Source organism: Molossus molossus, unplaced genomic scaffold, assembly GCF_014108415.1.
Source record: "Molossus molossus isolate mMolMol1 unplaced genomic scaffold, mMolMol1.p scaffold_m16_p_7, whole genome shotgun sequence".
NCBI lineage: Eukaryota > Metazoa > Chordata > Mammalia > Chiroptera > Molossidae > Molossus > Molossus molossus.
The window spans coordinates 10835382-10856979 of NW_023425401.1; the positions used below are offsets into that span (position 1 = coordinate 10835382).

General features: G+C 40.6%; 1 protein-coding gene across 3 annotated transcripts in view; it reads right to left on the reverse strand.

Annotated features, from left to right (window-relative positions):
• The window catches only part of GARS1 (glycyl-tRNA synthetase 1), a 43291-nt gene extending 21971 nt beyond the window's left edge, over positions 1-21320 (reverse strand). For 2 of the 3 annotated variants that reach the window (XM_036247026.1, XM_036247027.1), the window contains exons 1-8: positions 21082-21320; positions 12052-12153; positions 11196-11298; positions 9743-9884; positions 8165-8253; positions 7698-7774; positions 3409-3554; positions 1327-1476 (exon numbers count right to left, since the gene is read on the reverse strand). In XM_036247026.1, coding sequence (XP_036102919.1) covers positions 1327-1476; positions 3409-3554; positions 7698-7774; positions 8165-8253; positions 9743-9884; positions 11196-11298; positions 12052-12153; positions 21082-21315 — 1043 coding nt within the window. In that variant the 5' untranslated portion in view covers positions 21316-21320. Of the gene's footprint in view, positions 1-1326; positions 1477-3408; positions 3555-7697; positions 7775-8164; positions 8254-9742; positions 9885-11195; positions 11299-12051; positions 12154-16002; positions 16022-21081 lie in introns of those variants that run through there. The other variant, XM_036247028.1, reaches the window with a different exon arrangement.
• Between the last annotated feature and the right edge of the window lie 278 nt (positions 21321-21598).

The following is a 21598-nucleotide window of genomic DNA, read 5'->3' on the forward strand; positions in this document are numbered from 1 at the left end:
ACCTTTTTTCTTTTTTCCCCAATTACATTCAATATTATCCTGTAGTTTCAGACGTACAGCACAGTGGCCAGACAATCCTGTACTTAGCATGGTCCCCCCGGTACTCCGATAGCTACTCGTACAGCCTCTCCAAACACTGGCTTCAGACTGGGTCAGTATTTTGAAAGCAGACCTGCAGACACCAGTGGAACAGAGGGGAAGCCAAAAACACAAGGAAAAAGAGACCAAAACCCAAATGCTGGGAAACAAAGCCGACTCAAATCCGACAAGTTTTCACTGCTCTAACGCTTGGCTCAAGCTTCGAACTACCGCCTCCTCCTGCATGAGGGCTTTGGGGGGTCCTCCCACCCCATTTCTCTAAGTTGTGCGGGCTTCTTCCTCCATGAAGCCTCCCCTTCCTAGACCATAAGGCTGAAGGAGTACAGGCCTGAAGATAAATTTGGTCAGAACACAGGTGCGTTTCCCAGAGGGCGTCACGGGGATGAACAAGATTAGGCAGATGGCCAGGTGCTTTGAGGTAGTCAGCAGCTGGGGTGTGCTACGCCTGAAGTCTGTAATCACAGTAAGAAAGTAAAGAAGAGCAGGAATGGGTGGAGGGAGGGAGCCTAAGAAAGTTAGGTAGTTACCTACATATCCTATTTTTTATATGGAATTTATTGCCTTAAAAAATGACATCAGTGAGAAAATATATAGAAATCACAAAAAACTTAAGTCATAAACAGATAAGTCATAAGTTTCTAAAGAAAAATGTAACTAAACAGCGCCCGTACGCCTTCCCACACGTGCCTGGACACATCTGACGAAAGGAGGTCATCAGAACAGAGGCCCGCGGATGTCTGAACAAGAGCAGACGGGGTAAGCTTGCTAGCTGGCCTCCCTTTCAGACAGGCCTCCCAAAGATCTGGAAGAACCGACTGGTTACTGAAACACCCTCACCCCAACCCCGGCAATGTCGTCCTGCCATAACCATCACCCATCCCCACCTCACCTACACTTACATGCATCACCACGGCCAGAAAATGCTTAGTAATCAAGAGTTTGTCATCCTCAAAACACATGATAAACAAGGGGGAAAGATCATTTTGGAGCAGGGAAGAAACTTAAGCTCTTGACCTCTCTTCCTTTCCCTTCCAGTTCACTTTAGTTACTCAAGACTGCAGTCATCCCAGTGATTACACTTGGTAATACAAATGCAAAACATGCTTTTTTGTAGGACAAAAATAATTATGTAATCATGTAAGAATGAAGCAGAATAGCAAGCTTTCACATGCAATTCAATGCCACGGCCATTTACTAATTTTACCAGAAGAACAACGTGGGCAGTACCTGACTCTGATCAGTCCAGACCGAGGAGAGATCTCATTTCTAAAAGAATTTCCAATCTGGGCAGCAGCGAAAGGCAACTTTCCTTGGTTGAATTCCAAAAGCCGTTTGAAGTTCAGGAAAATCCCCTGTGCAGTTTCTGGTCTCAAATACCTATAAATTGAAATCAATCAGTCTGTTATAAAGAAATTATGTTTCCCAACAAATCTGAAATTCTAGATGCAAATCCTAAAAGTCCTAAATACACTATTTTCACACAAAGCTGTATGAGTCCTAAGACAAAGTTTTAGTAATAGGTATTTTCCTGGTAGCAAACATTAGTGAGCAGGTATTAGAGAATGTACCAGGTAACTGGTATGGCAACACTACTGTAAGAAATGTCATTTTAATCACTCCAATGAGTCCAATACCACTTCCCTCATGATGACCTAAAACATCTATTCTTCCTGACTAGTCATTTACGTGGAGGCAGATGCAATTTCAGATCCTTCGGAAAATCAGACCCATGCCTGCGACCTCTGTTAACCGTACATCACAATGTAACTGTGGGACGAAAAAGAAGCCCATGTGTGCTAACATTTAACATCAGCGCTCACTCACCACAATCACCACACCAAGCCAGGAAACCTTCGAGGCTTCTCATGTTATGTTCTTCTTTGTGGTATTTTACATTTTCAGCCAGAGGCTACTAATATTTCTCCATATGTTAAATATATAACCCCTGTCCTTTTTCTAAATTTTACAAAGAATATTCTGTGCAAAACAACAACTATTTCACAATAAATATCTTATGGAAACAACTTTAAAACAAAACAAAAAAATTTTACCCTTTTGATTTTTCGGCTCCTTTCCACATTTCACCCAAATGTAAGTATAGCTACAGTTTAGGTGCATGTATATAAGTAGATTGTATAAAATCATGCATTCTTTCATTTATTTTATACTTTTCTTTTTCTAAATAACTAAAAATTTATCATATTTAATAGCTGCAGAATATTCTAACATGTTCTACTTTACTGTCATTTACTTGACCACCCTCAAAGTTACAGGATAAATAGGTTAGTTCTACTTTTAATCTGTATACCCTTGACAAGTACAGCTTCCTTTCCTTTTGAATTATTTTCTTAGACACACTCCTAGGAGTGGAATGACAGGTCAGAGGGCATGGCCCATTCTAGGACTCCCTATATGTACTGCCAAAAGGAAAGGCTTACCTTCGGCCTCTTTCCACAAAATATTAACCCTGAGTCTTATTAAAGCAATTCTAGTAATACACTCTGCCACAATCAAATTTTATTATTCTTTAGTTTCTACTCCAAGAAACACGATCTACTTGACTTCATCTTATAAAAACCTACCCTCTCTGACCTGAGACCATCAGGAAACTGACTGGAGCCATGAAATGGAATACTTGGCTAAGTGTGTGAACAACAGACGAGGAATCGGGAAATACAGAGTCTGGTTCTGGATCATACAGTGAACTGTTCAGGTTTTCTTTACTCTGTGAAAATCATGTCTTTTAAATCAGCACGTAAACCTGTGCTGTCCAATGTGGTAGGCCACTAGTAACGTCAATTTAAATTGAAATGAATGAAAATTAAATAAATTGTAAAACCCTGCTCCTCAGAAGCACCTGCCCAGTTCCCGTGCTCAGCAGGCGACGAGGCCCTCACCCTGGACAGCACAGGTTACAGAACATTCCCACCACCCTGGACGGTCTGCGGACAGTGCTGGTCGGGACCAGATGGTTTCGCATCTCCCTCGGCAGTAAGTTCAACGACTCTCAAAGTCATTCTTCACCTTTCTTTCCTGCACTATGACACTCTAACTACAAGATATGATCACAGACCTTTATGTTCATTTTATGACAAAAAACAATCAACACAGACACTAAAAAATTATATTCAGAAAGAATTAGAAAAAATCTAATTTAAGAATATATCTCATAATTTCTCCTTAATATTTTTACTTGCACTTTCTATTGATCACTTTTCAAAATTTTTCCTTCGTGGCTGATATTGATATTTACTTTTTTTGACAAGCAATTTCAGTAACTTTGTTCCATAAACAATAAGTGATACATACCCAGGCATGTTTCCTCCAGGCCCGATGAAGGTCTTGAACATTAAGTTAAAAGATACTGGAGGGGAGAGATCATTTCCAGTAATGGGGGATTTTACATTATAGTTAACAAAAAGATCCCCAAGTTCTTGCTGTCCATAGTTATCGAGCTGAAGAACATGCCAAGAAAATAATTAATGTAAATGACTGAGGAAAAAAACAAGGCACAAGATAAACATTATATATTAAACCCTATCCATCATTAAAACTCACCCGAAATAAGAATGTAAGCATTAACCGAACCTTCCAGATATCCACAGTAAAACCATAACCAGTTTACACACTTTTTATTACCAACAGGGAAATAAAGTATCTTTCTGGGAATGACCTAAAACTCACACATTCACTATTTCACAAGCAAAGATAAGGCAAATACCTCTTATTCAATTACAATGGTTACTGGTTGGCAAGAATCTGAAATCATGTAAATAAGTCTTTAAAGTTGAATTTTAAAACTGTGCATTTTAAGAGTCAGGTGCACTTCCCTGTCTTTTAATTAAATGTACATATAGCTTTCCTTTCCCACTAAATATGAAGCTCCTTGAAGGCAGAAGCTATGTCTTATTCATCATTTTCCAGTTTATTGCACATTCTATATACATCGATGATCAACGCCAAACCCTCTACAATGATACATGACCTCCAACTGAAGTTCAGATGACTACGACAAACCATCTAGCAGTAAAGAATATTTAAAACTTTTTTAAAAACCTCTTAATAGATATAAAATAATTAAATAAATCTACTTAAGGCCATTGAACTGTCTTTGAAGTCAGAAAAACCTGGGTAAATCACCCAACTCTACCACTTACGGGTTGTGTAAGTCAAGACTGAGTTCTTACCTAACCTCTCTGAGCCTGTTTGCGTATGTGTAAAATGGGGGGACAAAATCTACCTCTCTATACAAGGCTTCTATGAAGATTAAATGAAATAGATGTAAAGTACTTAGCACAGGGCATGGCACACAGTATCTACTCAATAAAAGGTGACTATGACAATTTATATTTTCTCCCCTCATAATCCAATGAACATTTTCATTTCACATTACTGATGTCTCCCTAAGGAAATAAAGAAAAAATAATAATTTTTAACTAGTTTCAAAATTCATAGTGTCGATGGTAGTGTTGGTGCGGTTATTCTGAGACCACCAACGTGCACAGAATAGGACAAAGCATGTGAACAGGGCAGTGCTGCTGACAACTGTGACTCTGGGCATGTGTCAGGAGACACAGACTGATGGTGAGTAAAGCAAAGTCCTATCCTTCATGTTCAGCAGAAGTATCAATATGAACTCATGATGGTTCTATCTTAAAAAACAAATTTCCTAGCTCGATCCACTTAAAAGATCCAGACCAATGACCAAGATCATTCCACTTACTAAGTATCTTACTGAAAATATCTGATCGAGCCTCTAGATCCAACTGCCAAATGACAAGAAATATCTAAACAAAGGAGCATGTGAAACATCTCTAAAAAAATGCAATCAGCCAAATCCAGATAGTGGAAAACACTAAGGGCAGAAATGTCTCAAAAAAATTTTTTTAAGGAAAATTAAGAGATGAAAAACCTGTAGATTGAAAGAGTGTTAAGAAACATATCAGACAATCACAAAGTATGAACTTTATCTGGGTCCTAATTCAAACACGTACCAGTGACATTTAAGACAATCAGGGAAATGTGAACACTGACTAAATATATGACAATTTAAAGATTATTAATATTTACCAAAATAACAACAGCAAGGTTCATATTTTTTTATGGATGTTTATCTTTTAGAGATAACAATGAAATATTTACAGATGTAATAAAATGATGTTTGAGATGTGCTTCGAAAAAATTGGGGGAACAAAGAAGGAAAAGTGAGTAAAGATTCAACAAAATTTGGTAATACTAAAGCAAGCTGATGGGTATATAAGTATTTATTATACTATTAGCTATTCTTTCATGTTTTGCATTTTCCATAACAAGCTAAAAATGACTTAAAAAACAGGTACATAGAAATGGATCAGCAAAAATGGACAAAGAGGAGAAATAAGAGAACTAATTCTGGGCTGTTGAATCCATGTAACAGGAATATTGCTCTTCCTACCATCAAGGGTAAATCAGTGCCTTTTAAAGAAACTGTTGTGCTTCATAAAGCTGAAAAAGAGTCACGGGCACTAACAGGTATAAAAAACTATTATGTGCTCAAGCAACAAATGGACCTTCAGCCGTGAACCCACAGAGCCATGTCTGAGTACTAGACCATTTCCCATGGGTCCTTAACCTTACACTGAAAATTACAGTGACAGCTATATATCTGAAGTGGCAAATCAGAAAACAGACTGCGCCCTGGCTGGTTTGGCTCAGCGGTTAGAGCATCAGCCTGAGGACCAGAGAGTCCCGGGTTCGGTTCCTGCTAAAGGCACGTACCTCAGTTGCAGATTGTCCCCGGCCCCAGTTGGGGTCGTGTGGGTGGCAGCCTGTCGATGTGTATCTCTCACATCAATGTTTCTCTCTCTTCCCCCTCTCTCCTTCCCATTCTATCTGAAGATAACTGCAAAAATATCCTCGGGTGAGGATTTAAAAAAAAGAGAGACTGCTCTCCTAGAATGTGGATCTGAGATGAAACAGAAAAATCAGTGCTCAAACTATAAAATATGACTTAACAAATCAACTAATTACTTCCTGCTTCTGACAAGTTACTTGAAAGTAAATGAAACTATTATGATCAAAGACATACGCACAAAACCTTAGTAAGTCAAACATTCAGAGTAGAAAACAGTAATTTAGGGGTAATTAGACATGCTTTTCATATCTTCTTTCTAATAATAATAATAATAATAATAATAAAGTTCATGCCTTTGGGAAAAAAAGGAAATGAAAAATAAATGTGTAGCTATAAGAATGTCAAAATACGAGAAATGACAATGAGCTTCAAGCAAGGAATAAAATAAACTTCACCAGGACCCAAAATAAATAACCAGATTAAGAAAAATTTAAATTTAAATGAGAAAGGAGAAAATTTCTCAGCTAATGATAGAAAGTTAGATAGCACAGAGAAAAATTAGATCATTAAAAAATAATTAGGGCAATGGTGAAAAACTATACAGTAAATTCTCATGAGGAAAAAGCCACAAGTTAGGGAGCCCTGCAGCCAGCCTCACGTATCTATATACCAATGGAAAAAAATAGGTATAAACACACCAGTAGTTATTTTTTAGTTTGTGTGTTTTTTATTTTTTTTAATCCTCACCCGAGAATATTTTTCTATTTATCTTCAGGTAGAGAGAGAGGGAGAGACAGAGAGAAACACTGATGTGAGAGAGACATATCGACTGGTTGCCTCCTGCACGACCCTGACCAAGGCCAGGGACGAACCGCAACCAAGGTATGTGGCCTTGGTTGGAATCGAACCCACAACTCATTGGTCCACAGGCCAATGCTCTACCACTGAGCCAAACCGGCCGGGGTGTGTGTGTGTGTGTGTGTGTGTGTGCGCGCGCGCGTGCTTACTCAAGGAAGAAAGTAAAATTTAAGAGGTGAGCTGTGGTGGACCTCATGATCAAACATGGTTTTGAGAAATGGACTTTGCTTCAATGGATACATTAGATGAGAAATTAGCTATACACATGAACATGTGCATTTTGCTGGGGCAAAGATGCAAGTTTTCATCATGTTCTTAAAGTGGTCTGTACCCCACAAAAAGGGTAAAAACTACTTCTGATATAGAAGGTATTCCCACACTTGGGAAGTCAGAACAGATCATCGCTATGGTCTCTTCTGCCTTCCCTAAAATTTGTTAGCTTAAAAAGAAATTTTAAAACTGTATTGGAAAAGTAGGGGCCAGCTCATCAGGTCCTAAGAATAACGGTCAGGGACAGGGCAACCAGAAGTAAATCAAGTGGCTGATGAGACAGTACTCACAAAGGTATCTGCCCCCAAATCTCCACATCGACACTGAATACTTCATCATTCATTTCTCCTCTGGTTTTTGCTATTAAACCCAGAAAACTGGTTTCCAAGGAGAGAGAACAAATTTTATGCCTATTTAAACAAACTTGCTGGTTTTGGCTAAAATAAAGGGTTAGCACAAAAGGTAGAGAGAGAAGAAAATAAAAATGCAACAGGAGATGCTATTGAGGGACAGAAGGTAAATTTGGCTTCTTTTCCATTGTAGCCAGAGTCAGCACCACATGGACTTCAAGTTACCAGATGCCGAAAGAAGACAGCACCTACCCGAGGTACTGTGATAACATCTCTTAAGAACTCACCTGAGCCAAGACGCTTTCCATCTCTGATTTCTTCTCAGCAGAACACTTCTTGTCAGACATCAATTTCTGCAAATGAGCTATAAGACATATTGGTACATGTCAATTTCAATCAATGGGGAAAAGGGGACAATGCATTTTTGAGTTTCAATGCTGAACAGGTAAAAACAATGAATTTAAGAATAATGTTCTTAATTGATATGGATCTCTTGGTTCATTTTATAGGAAAAGTCATGATACTGTCTTCATTCTTTTACTGAGTTTGAATTTCTAATTATCTGTACACATCTTTTTTTTAAAAAAAAATAAGGTATTTGATCTGTATACTTAAGATCTGTGTACTTTAGCATCTGTATGTTATGCATCCCAAAAAAAGTTTAATAGAAAAAATCTGAGAAAGATTTCATCTAAACCCTTTGTTTTGCTCAATCCTACTGGAAAGGGTATTTATCTGAGAGGATGAACCATACCTTTTAATAGATGGTCGGCACGAAAACACTCTCCATTTTTTACATCTTTCACCATGAAGTCAGCAAATTTGTCTACGTGGCCAGAGGTCCTAAGGTAACAAATGCCAAGCCAACTTGTCATTTTCATACAATTTAACACACAGATTTTACCTTAGAAGACAATCCCTCTTCTATATGTTTATCCATAGTTTATATCCACACCTATCCTGTTATTATTAGTGATAACAAGAAAAGGCCAGACGATGATGAATGTCATTAGCCAAGAGCTCGTATCTCTTTACAGACAATGAAGCTTAGTTCTCTGCCAGTGAACCCTGTATGAACACTAGTATTATCTCTACACAGTTCCTATTAGTGGAGCAAGTAGCAAAAGGATAGGTTCTCCTGATCTTTCAGTCCATCATCAGAAAATCATCTTGTCTTAATTGGTTGAAATTATAAGAGAGAGCCTAAAGGATGCAAATGGCAAACTTAGCTCTTTACCAGGCAACATTAAATAAAATGATGAAACATAAAATGCTAAGAATTCCTCTTTCAGTTTACATTAAAAATATCCCGCTCTGCTTTCAACAATGTTGGTACGAATAATCTAAATTTCTGCAATAAAATTTCAATACAAATAGTATTTGATTAAAAATATATACACAGTCCAGCTGGTGTGGCTCAGTGGTTGAGCATCAACCCATGCACCAAGAGGTCGCCGGTTTGATTCCCGGTCAGGGCACATGCCCAGGTTGTGGGCCCGATCCCCACTATGGGGGCATGCAGGAGGCGGCCAATGGATGTTCTTTCTCATCGATGTTTCTATCTCTCTCCCCCTCTTACTTCCTCTCTCTCTAAAATCAATAAAGGAAAAAAATTTTTTTTTAAATGTACACACACCTTTGCCCAGAATTTATATTAAGGAAACAATCAGGGATATACACGAAAATTCATCTATCAGGATGTTCAGTGCAGTAAAAAATTAGAAACAACTTAAATGCCTACCATGTGGACTAGCTAAATAAATTATGGCACATCCATAAGACAGAGGCTATGCTGTTATTAAAAATGCTTTAGGAAACTAATGACAGAAGTAAATGTTCACCTATGTTATGTAAGAAAAGCAATGTGCTGCTAACATTGATATATACACAGGGACTTACACAGAAAAAAGACAGGAAGGATAACTATAACAATTTTAACAGGGCTATCTTTGAATAGTAGTAAATATTTTACTTATTTTCCTTTATTTTCTAGATTTATATAACAAACATAGGTAGCTTTTTATAATCAGAAAAAGTTACTTAAATATGATTAAAGAGTTTCAGTCCGCCCTGGCCAGTTTGGCTCAGCAGTTGGAGTACAAGCCCACAGACCAAAGGGTCGTAGGTTCGATTTCAATCAAGGGCACATACCTTGGTTGCAGTTTGATCCCCGGCCCTGGTTGGGGTTGTGCAGGAGGCAACTAATTGGCTTCTCTCACATTGATGTTTCCCTCTCTCTCCCTCTCTCTCACTCTGTCTGAACATCAATGGAAATGTGTCCTCGGGTGAGGATTAAAAAAAAAAGTTTCAGCCCTCAAACTGTAAATCTTACTTTAAAACTGGCTCAGGAGTAAGCATGGTGCAATCAATTTCTAGGATCTGTTCCTCTTGGATAAAGTGCTGCCTCCAGGTCTGAATAATGTTGTTCTTCAAAGCACATCCAACTGGCCCAAAGTCATACAGACCACTAACACCTGTAAAAAGTGAACAAGGGAAACAGGTACTTTACCTTGTCACGCTGCACAAATGAAGGCAAGGGGACACGATACCTGTAAGACTCCACATACTCCCTAAACATGTGTTCAAGTCAACATTCAAACCCCTCGTGCCGAAGAGACTCACCTCCACAGGCTGACAGAGGGAAATTTCAAAGCTCTCACTCCACTTACTATTTCCATTCTAAGAATTTCAAGTAGGATTAGCAAAAAAACTAAAAGCAAAAGAAGTTCCTCCATATACAAGAACAGAAAAAAAAATTAGAGTTTTCTGCCAGAGAAATTAGAAAATTTTGGCACTGATAATAGTGATAATAATTTTAGCACCCTATTTTCTAATTTCTTCTTGGGTATCTGAGTGGCTACTTAAACCTCACGAAGGCGAACACCAAGAGATCTGCTTAGCCATACTCGAATCACGTTTCGGGGGCAAAGTACCCTAAGTCTAATATTGTTTAAGTGAACTCTGTTGACTATGAAAAATATTGTTCTACATTTAATCAGTGAATTATATTCACCTCCATACCTTCATATAGCATTCAGAAAAATGTAGAGACTTATCTATATACCTATGAAAAATGAAGAATAATTTAGGGACCTTGGTTCATCACCGCAAGGGACAGGTGTTTACAGTGGTCCTCTACTGCTCCAAAGCCTCCACTGCATTTTCAGAAGTCTACCTAATATGTACAGTCGACCCTTGAACAAACAAGAAGTTAGGGGTGCCAAGCCCCATGCAGTCAAAAATCTGCATATAGCTTTGACTCCTCCAAAACTTAATTACTAATATCCTACTATTGACTGGAAACCTTACTGATAACATCAACAGTCAATGAATACATAAGTCGTATGTTATATGTGTTATATACTGTAATCTTACAATACAGTAAGCTAGAGAAAAGAAAATGTTAAGAAAATCATAAAGAAGAGAAATGCATTCACAATATTTATTGAAAACAATCCACGTGTAAGTGGACAAGCACAGTTCAAAGCCATGTTGTTCAAGGGTCAACTGTACATGGACACCTCAGATGCTTAATACCCGAGCCTCCTATAATTCCCTACACCCTAATGAAAAAATGCAGTTTTTGAGAGTCATTAGGGAAGAGGAAAATAAAAACAGATTTTACCTCAAATGGTTGACTCTAAACAAACGAAAGCAAACTATCTATTCTCTGCTTCAGGTGACCTCACACGATTTGGTATCGATTGGCAAGCCACGTTTTTTATTTAGGAACAATGTTCAAGCCACTAACACCACAATTATTCTTTCAGTTGCTAATCCCCTACCTCCATAAATAGCAAAAGCTTGATCGTAGAAAAATCTCCTCTTCAGGGTATCTTCCATTTTTGCTCTGTCTACAATGTCATCTTTGGGCTGTAATGCCAGCTCCTATAGGGGTTTTTAAGTAGAAAACATGTAATTGGAGGGATCAGTAGTAATATGAAGTTATATATGTGAATTTAGTTTATTCCTCAGCAAAATTCAGTATAAAATTTACCAGACAAGATTTGATACCCTTAAAAAAATAGAAACGCTTAGGGTTCCCCCACTTTTTGAGTTACAGAAAAGTTACCTTTACTTAATTATTTAGGAAAGTATATGATTATTTCCAAGATTACAAGACTAAGTTTGCTTAGATGCAGATACTGAAATAATATCTAAGTTTTTAGTGGATCACTGTAGCAAAATAGTGACTTAAAACTCTAAACTACCTCTCTTTGGTTATGGGAGATAAGGTTTGGGAGCACCTATCATGTGGACAGAACGTTTCCTTCAAAGAAAAAAGATGTAAACACAAAACCATTATTTCCAGGCATGGGGATGGGGGGCAGAACTCCATAAAGAAGAGGAAGCACTATGCCTTCCAGGGAAATTCATGAGGCGTGTTGAGTCTAGGATCCGGGGGCAGGGGCAGGCAGGAGTCAGGAAGGCTTCACAGGGAAGGAGACATTTTGAGTTGCATGTTGAAAGAATGAGGAGTCTGCGAGGGAGAGGAGGAGGGGAATGCATGCTGGGTAAACAGAGATAAAGCAAATAGTACTTGCTCAGAAACTGTTCTAGGTCTTCCCACCCAAAGAGGTTAAATAAAGATGCACAATCCTGTACCTTTTTACGTTCCTGTTTTAGAATCCCTTGACTCACCTGTGCTTCCAGAACCCTCTTGCGGGCTTTGAGCTCAGCGACTGCTTTGTCTACATCAACTTGGGGTGCTTTATCTTCTTTCAGTTTTCGTACAAGATCTCCCTAGCCAAGACAGAGAATTTATACTCAGGATTGGTTTCAGAAGTTGAGAGAAGTCAGGAATGTGTTTGTAAGCATGCCTTTTAAAAGTATCTGTGTACAAACAGACCATTCAATTATTTATTAGATGAGCAGTCATTAGGAATAACTGAAGGTCTCTGCCTCCAGGATTTAAATCCAGCAGAATATACAAACAAGTAAACAAATAACTATGTTCTCAGGGTTTAAGGTGATTATTACTAGTGTGACTGTTTCTTTTCTTCTGGAGGAGGAGAAGAGAAAAGCATTAATAAAATGTAGGTAAGAGCAAGATTAGTACGGAGAACACAGAAGAACCAAACAACAGATCACCCTCTCCTTGAATCTCTCATCTCCCTACTTACAAAAATGACTGTCTTTGTTTTCCACCTACTTCTCTGGCCATTTCCAGTTACTACCGGCTTATCTTCCTCTGCTCTTTCTTAATTGTCAGAATTTTTTCCTTGCTAATTTCTCTAGATAAATTTGTTTACTTCCAGCAACCTACCTGTACACTGATTACCATAATAATCAGTGAAACAGGCAATCTGAAAAAGTAAACAAACAAAACACTACACATGGTCTGGGAAACTCCAAGCTGAGAAATTAAAGTTGTCAAATGGACAGAGCCCTTGGGTGCCCGATAGAAGCAACTGCCCTCTGGAGGAATAAAACTTCCACATAGGCCTTTTAGGATATTCACAGTTTGAAGTCACCAAAATAATAAGTGCAAGCTCAAAATTTAAAAACCCAGGAAGAAACTAGCCATCACGATTGAGCTTCTGCAGAAATGGTAACAGAATTAGATGCCCCAAAGTATTAGAATGACCAAATATACTTTTTAAATGCTTAGGATGTTATTAAAAAATAAAAGGAGGAATAAAAAGCATGAGCAAAGAACAAGAAACTATCCAAAACAATCAGGGAACTTGAAAAAGAACCACAATGATCATCTGGAAATGAATCAATGAAAATTAAAAATTCACTCAACAGGTTAGACAGCAGACCAGATACAGTTGAAGAAAGAATAGTGACCTAGAAGACAGACCTAAGGAAATGATCCATGGATAATCCATGGAATGAAGTAGAGAAACAATGAGTTAAATTTATAAATTGGGGCCCTAGTCGGTGTGGCTCATTTGGTTAGGTCTCATCTCATGCACCAAAGGGTTGCCAGTTGGATTCCTGGTCAGGGCACATGCCCAAGTTGTGGGCTCAATCCCCCATAGAGGGTGTGCGGAAGGCATCCAATTGATGTTTCTCTTCCCCTCTCTGTCTGAAAACCAATAAAAATATATATATTTTTAATTTTACAAATTAGGTAATGAGGCATAGAAAAGAGAATACAAGTGTGACATCCAACCAGAATTCTGGAAGAAAAGGATAGAAAGCATTTATAAGAGATCATATTTGAAAAGATAATGGCTATAGATTTTTCTGTAATTGCTCAAAGACATGAATTCTCAGATTTAGGAAGCACAATGAAATCCAAACAATATATAAAACAAAAGTCCACACCTAGACAAGCTGCATAAAACCTGGTGCTTAAGTAGGATTATAGTTAAAGACCTGGGTTTCAGTACCTGATCAGCTAATTGTGAAACCCTGAACAAGCTAAAACCTCCATAAAATCAGATGACAATACATCCTCATTAGATTGACATAAAGAGTAAATGAAAGAACTTGAGTATTTTCAATAACACCTAAAACAAAGCAGACATACAAAAAATGATAGCTGTTATTATGCTATAAAACACAACTTAGCTGTGGCCTAATTGGTTTTCAGACATGTCTGACCCAACTTATTTAGACCTGAATTATTTTCCTCTGCTCCAAACTTGTTCCTTCTCGTGTGTATTGCTCTCCATTTGTTAATCACAACAAAATCTAGCATTTTCCAAAGGAGAAACCAATTTATCCTACTTTACCTCTGATATCTGGTCAATCTCACTTCAGAATTTCAAATCTAACTGTCCCTTCCACCCCTTATTGAGACCGCCAACACAGATGACCAGTTTGTCTCTCATCCAGAGGCGTCTGCACTATTACACCTGGTCCCAAATTACCCTAATTCATGTCATTTCTCTCCCACCTCTGTAAGCCTTCTTTTCACAAGCACACAAAATCCCAAACTTGGTGACTGATCCTACCCCAATGTCGTCTGTCATATTTACCCTCTTATCCAAAAGTGCTTCCCTTTGCTCAATGAAAATTCTACCACATCCTTTACGAAGCATTTGCCAAATGTGCCAGCCTTACAGCAGCTCTTTGGGGACATGTCTCCCCTTGGAGCTGTCTCAACTAGAGGCTGGGTTTTCTCCCATGTCCCTTTGATCCTTGGGGGCTGGAGATGACAGGTGTCCTCCTTATCCCCCTCCGTGCTTTCAAACTGATTCCTCTTTCCTCCTTCTAACCCCTGCTTCTTTGAAGGGCCTGTCATCACCCTTTCCCCTTGCTGACATTCTCCAAGCTTTGGCTTACTACCCCTCATTCAGTGACAGTCTCCAGTCAGGAGATGAGAAACTGTTTATAATTCTTTGAACCTAGACCTAACTCTGCTTATATACAATCAGAAATATTTTCCCAGTTTTAACATATACTAAATTTTCCATAAATGTACCTAGGAAAATGTAATTTAAAGGAAGACTATGCCTTCTTTTATTCAGAGTTTTACAGTTATTATTTGAAGCAAACAAACAGAACCGCATGACCAATGGCAATGCAACCATGGAATCTGAGCAACCAGTACGATATCCCTTCATCAATGGGCACACACAGCAACTGCATTCGCATAAATCTCCGTACAGCTATAAGCATCTGTTTATGTCAGCACAACTTTCAGTGGGGCCACATCCCAAATTTACATATTAAAATGAACATTACTTTATTATAAATTACTTTTTCTTTGTAATATCTTTAGAGCATATATTTTTCTCTAATTAGGTTTAGTACGAGTCTGCATGAATTTCACTGCAGGATAGTAATGGAGAATTCCAAAACATCTGGTGGGAAAGGAGACACTGTGTCTGAAAGTTCCGAGCCACTGAATTAGTTCTATCCTGACCTCTAGCTAAAGCAACATCCTCAGCCACCTTCTAATGTTATTTCGACTTCTTCATCACACTTGAAACATCTGCAATCACCCTACCAATGCGCTGGCTTACCTACTCGTATGCGCTTTATCTGTCCCTATCTTCAGATAGGAATTGTAGCACATCAATTCTGACACTCAAACATTTGTTGACTGATATCACAACCTAAACCTAGCACAGTGCCAAGCATTTAACATTCAGTAAATATCTATTAATTTACTCTGGACTCATTCAGTGTTTCTTTTCCTTTGTCAGAACATCTATCTCATACATGTGCACTAACAGTGCTTTGTGATGGGGATAGGGGCCGTGAGAGGCTCTGTGCTGAAGGAGGTTGGCAAGTGGTGATTCCTACTGAATGTGTTAGGGAAGCACGCAAGCAGCTCTTCTGAGTATCTCCCCGTGTCAAGAACCGCCGCTCCCACATATTTCACCTACTTTTTCTTTTGGAATTTCACAGTTGAGGTAAAGGCAGGAAGTACTGAAAATTAATTTCCCTGAGTCCGTTTTAAAATCATAACTTATAATGATCCAATCCTGAAAACAAAAGAACTAGAGGTGATCTAAACATGGATGAAAGTACTTATGGATTCCTATCTTCTAATTCTTTTTCTTCTCTCTTCTTCACCACCCAACTATTGTGTGTGTGTGTGTACTGAAACTGATGTGTAACGTCATCGACGTCTCTATATTACCCTTAAGAAACATCGACTTGAAGCTTAATTGATGGGTAAATTCTTACCTAAATAACATTTTTCTGAAACATATATCTGAAATAACAGCCTGCGACTCGAAAGCAGTTGTTAGATGAAAAATCATTCCACAGGCCCTTCATGGATCCTTCATCTATAATCATGATGTACCTTCAGCTGGCCAAGAAACAAACAACAAAGACCTTACCTTTGTAAGGTGGTTGGTTTTACACATGTGGGTTCTTATTAAAAGTAATGAGTTCGTCTCATATTTCCAAGTGTTTTCCAGCTATTGACAAAAACTTCATAAACTTTTCATTTGCCCTTTGTGGCTTAAGCAAGAGCTTTAATGGGCATCTCAGTTCAGAATATCAAAGTAGAGAAAACCCAAGGGCTCTTCACTATCTTCTTACTACTATGAGATCTGAAGTTTAGCTGTGTCTTCCCAATTACAATAAAAGAAAATATGAAATACTAAAACACGAGTAATGTTATTCACACATCTATTCCTATCATTAGTGATTCAGACTGGAAATCATTTGAAGACCACTCAAGAAATCATTAGAAAGGCTTTTCTATCATCCTATCCTACCAAATTCAGAGGACATCAGCCCTCTTGTAAAGGTTCAAAAAGTTATCAAACCAACAATCACAGGAATACGTGAGCTCCATGGCAGCAATGGTTTTATAAAGTCAACATTCCAATAAGCCGCAATCATTTCAGAATAATACCTATCATTTTACCAAGAAACCTATTAAGTACTGTGGGCAGCATTCTTGGCACGTACATAAACTATTTCTTTCTTTTTTTTTAATCTTCACCCAAGGACATTTTTGCATTTATCTTTAGATAAAGCGAGAGGGAAAGAGGGAGGAAGAGAGAGAAACATCGATGTGAGAGAGACACATCGAGTGGCTGCCACCCACACAACCCCAACCAGGGCCAAGGACAAACTGCAACCGAGGTACGTGCCCTTAGCGGAAACCGAACCCGGGACTCTCCGGTCCGTGGGCTGACACTCTAACCGCTGAGCCAAACCAGCCAGGGCTGAACTACTTCATTTTAACTTTTACAACTCCAGTCCCATATTACAGAAAAAGAAGTTTTGCTACAGAGAGGTTAAAAAACCTGCTGAGCATCCCCAGCAAACAGTGTAGTAGATCCAAGCTCTGGAAAATCAACTTCAGAGCCTACACTTTTCATTACTAGGTCCATCAACACAAAATGGGCAGGGATATAAAGAAAGCTCTTCTGGCAACTCTTCAAAAACTTCTCCTATCTTGACAATTAAGTTTCACTACAGATCAAAACAAAAAAACAAACAAAAAAACACCCTTCTTGGTTATTTTTCTCCATACCAGTTACCTTGTGAGGGAATCAAGCTATATCCACCTAAGTCATTTCAGAGTGGCCTCTTAAATCCAGACAATGACACGAAAACACCTCCCCAAACCTCTCCACCAGTCCCCACTAAACCTCCAGCTCAAGTAAAATTCATCCACAGGCCCTGTTTGCACAGACAGACCCTGAGACATGTATTTCTTTAGCAAAGGAATCTCACTTAATGTTTAGATAAAGACCAGACAGGGGAGTGATTCTGACAGGAGAGTGTAATTAACACAGTTAATTGCTGAGAAAAATAAAATGATGATCACGGAAAAGTACCCTGAGAGTAGTAGGCAGGGCAACGGTGGAGGCCAGGCGCAGGGTGCAGTGGACAGAAGAATGAATGGAAAATGAGGAAGTGGAGAGAATGAGAGGATGGGGAAACCTGCGGGCTGTAAAAGAAAAACAGGCTGAGGGCCTGGGAGCTTCAGGAGCCTGTATTCCAGGTAACAGCCCAAACTGGTCTTCACATAAATCAGACACTTCCATTCCTCTAAAGCAACAATTCTACAACTTCTGGTCTCAGATCCCTTTGTACTGTTAAAAATCCCTGAGGACCCTAAAATTCTTGTTTCTATGGGCTATTTCTATCAATGTTTACTGTACTGAAAATTAAAATGCAAATGTTAAATATTTATTAATTTGTTTAAAATAACGGTAATGAATTTCCCAAAATTCTAAAATTTCCCAAAAGCTTGATTTTCTTATTGGCCACAAATACTATCAGTTGTTTTCTTGACAAGCTCACGACAGTCAGTTTCCAGAAAATAAATGCCCAATATCCAAGACCGAGTAACAAGACTTTGTCAGACATTTTACAAACGGTGTTCAAAGAGGCAGACGGTTCAGCTTGTACAAACAATCATACACCTGGTTTAACTGGGACAGTCATCATATTTCAATATGCTTTTTGCATACTTCACATTTTGTCACACAGAAAATGAAAACAATGCATGAAATAGTAAAATTAGTAATTTTTACTTCTCCATCAAGGACACTCTAAAAAGCGAAAGTGACTTTTTTTTTAACTATTAGAGTGTGATGGAGAAGACAATGACTTGGTTTGGTGTGCTAAGGGTGGACAATTTTACCCACCACCTTCTGCACTATCAGCGCAAATGTCAACACAGTGAAAAAGGACAATAATATCTTCGTTATATTATAAATGGCTTTGACCTTGGGGACTTCCAAGGATTTCCAGACCACACTTTTAAAACTACCACCCTACAGCAGTAGTTCTCAAACAAGACACTCCAGGACAGATTTTCATCAATACATGGTAAAAAATAAAAATAAAAAAGACAATGTATTAGACCTTTTTTCAAAGTTAAACCTACTAAATACAAAAGACTGTTCTTTATTCTGAGTTATGGTTTGCCTTTATTGTATTAAAATATCCTTTTCTTTTATTACATGAAACAGAATTCAGATGGCAGTTTGATGATTGTATTAGTTTTTTTAATGTCTTTATTTGGCAAAATAAAGGCTGGCCACACTATGGTAATTCCTAATTTTTTAAAAAAATTCAATTGTCCTAGGGTGCCCTTCATTCAAAAATTAACATATTTTTCTTGACATTCTGAGGCCCTCCTAGAAGTTCCATAACTAATTCTCCAGTAAGCAACTAAGAATATGCCTCAGGAAAATACATTTTGGTCAAACAAACCAAACCTTTAAAAAGCAACAGCACTGCCCAGCCGGTGTGGCTCAGTGGTTGAGCACTGACCCATGTACCAAGAGGTCACCAGTTCAATTCCCGGTCAGGGCACTGCCCAGGTTGTGGGCCCAATCCCCAGTGGGGGGCATGCAGGAGGCGGCCAGTCGATGTTCTCTCTGATCGATGATTCTAGCTCTCTCTCCCTCTCCTTTCCTCTCTCTCTAAAATCAATAAAATTATTTTTTTTTTTTAAAAATTTAAAAAAAAGCAACAGCATCCACGTAGCCTAGCAGATTAGCAAGTTTATATGAAACATGTTATTACAGGAAACACATCCTACTAACAAGACCAGTTGTTAAGCACCTTCAAATCCCACTCCGAGGATGTCTTCAATTGCACAAACTTCACAATGGAAATATGTAAAATGTATAGATGTGACAGTGTGCCTCATTTTGTCATAAGCAAAAAAAAAAAAAAGGAGGGGTGGTGCCTAGATGATCTTTAAATCCCCTTCCAGCTCACCCTGGAATCAGTGTGATCCAAAGTCCTAGGTAGTTAACTCATATGCGTGGTCCTGGAAAATTAGAAAAAAGAATCTAAACTAACTTACATATTCAGAAAGTATCTGTAAAATTTTAACGGAGCCAACATAAACAACAGGCAGGACAGTAACCCCACGGGAACCCATCAAAGTGCACTTCACTGCTTCCAGCCTCACTGCTGACAGACAGTGTGCACTGCAGTTCCAGGCTAACGTGGCAGAGGGAGGGGTTTGGGGCCTTTTTTTTTTTTTTTCTTTTTAATTAGATGTATTCTCCTTTCTAAAGTGAAGGATATGAAAAAGAAATTGAGAGTTACAGAAAAGACAAAGGCACCACACCAAATTTAATTTGAGGAGAGTGGATGTAGGGAGATGAAGAATAAGCATACCCAGCGTTCTGATGCCAATAAAGAAGAAAACTGCAAAATAAAACACTATTGAACCTGCCTGGGCCACACCAGCAAGAAGTAGACACTGCGAAGTAGCAGGATTTGTTGGATTGGTGGCAGATCTGCCCCCAGTGAATTATTTCCTAGAGAGGATCCCACCCTCCCCAGCTAAGACAAGTTATTGCATCAGCAGGCGCCCGCCCGTGCAGGAGAAACCAGTTTGGTGTTTACTACTAGGTCATCGATCCCAAGCTTCTGGCATCTACCTGGCTGGATGTGAGAATCCATTTGAAATCACCTTTTCCTTGTCTGCTCTAAATTCTGAAATCCATGCCCTGCCCTAGGAAAAGGAGGCCTGTACAAATCACCAAGCCCTCTAGCGCACGAAACCTCCCTCCCTTCGGCAAAAGCCAATTTCAAAAGGTTCCATTCGGAAGGCTGAGTAACTCAGCAACATTCGCGGTTCTCCAGGCTCACGGTCCGAAGGCGCTCGCTCCTTCCACACGGCCCTCTCGGAACCGAGACCAGACGACAGGGGCGAAGGACGAAGAGCCCACGTAGCTATGAGAGGTGGTGGGGGCGGCGGGGGGCGTTTGCACACCCACGTTCCAACTATTGTATTTCCCAGCCTGTCATTTGCGAAGCAATGAATGCAGGAAGGTGTCCAGGAGGAAACGATTCAAAGCATCCCGAGGATTAAAAGCGAGTCCGGCCGAACCGGCAGCTCGTGGCTGACCCAGGGAGAACCAGGGACCTCGCCGCCGCCGCCGGCGCACAAAGAACGCGGCAGAGATTGGAAAACTGAAGTTGAGGGTGCTGAGCTAGGACAGGAGGGGGACCCACGGGTCCCAGCCCCGGCGGGGAGAGGAGGCGCGGGCCATCCCCAGGGCTGGGAAGGGAGAACGGCCACGAGCGGCGGGACGCGGGATGTCCACGGGGACCCGCGGGAGTCACTCGAGAGGAGGCGAGGACAGAGGTCCGCGGGAGGGAAGGTGGCCGACGCACGCGGGGACCTGGGTCCAAAGTGGGGGAGGCGAGGAAGGCGCCAGGAAACCTGGGCTCGCAGAGGATGAAGGAGAGGGGACGCCGGCGAGGTGACGGCGCCCGGGGAGGCGAGGGGAGAACCTGGAGGGGAGGAGGAGAGAAAGCCGGTACCTGCTGGCGCACGGCTACCCTGAGAGGTGCCAGCACCTCCTCAGCCCCGGCGCCGTCCATGCTGCTCCGGGAGGCGGCCGCGGGGAAGGCGGGCGGGGCGGGGGCGCGCGTGCCGAGCGGCCGGCGCGGCGGGAGCGGAGGCCGGGCCGGCGGCCGGGGCGGCAGCGGCGGCGACGGCGACAGCAGCAGCGCGGCGCGGGCGGCTCTCAGCAGCGCCGGGCGCGGGGAGTGCATGGGGCGGCGGCGGAAGCGGCGCGCGCGGCCCGGCCCGGAGCATGATGAAATCGCCGCGTAAACGCCGCGGCGCGCGCGCGGACGCACATTCCACACGCCGGGCCGCGGCGCCGCCGCCGGCCGCAGATTCGACACAGGAACGCGGAAGGACCCGGGGCCCTGCGGCCGCGGGACACTGAGTCCGCCGGGGCGCCCGGGAGAGCTGCGGGGACCCAGGGAGCTGCCCTGCGAACATTTGCACGACGATGCGCCCGGTCCTTCCGACGCCCGCGGACCGAAACTC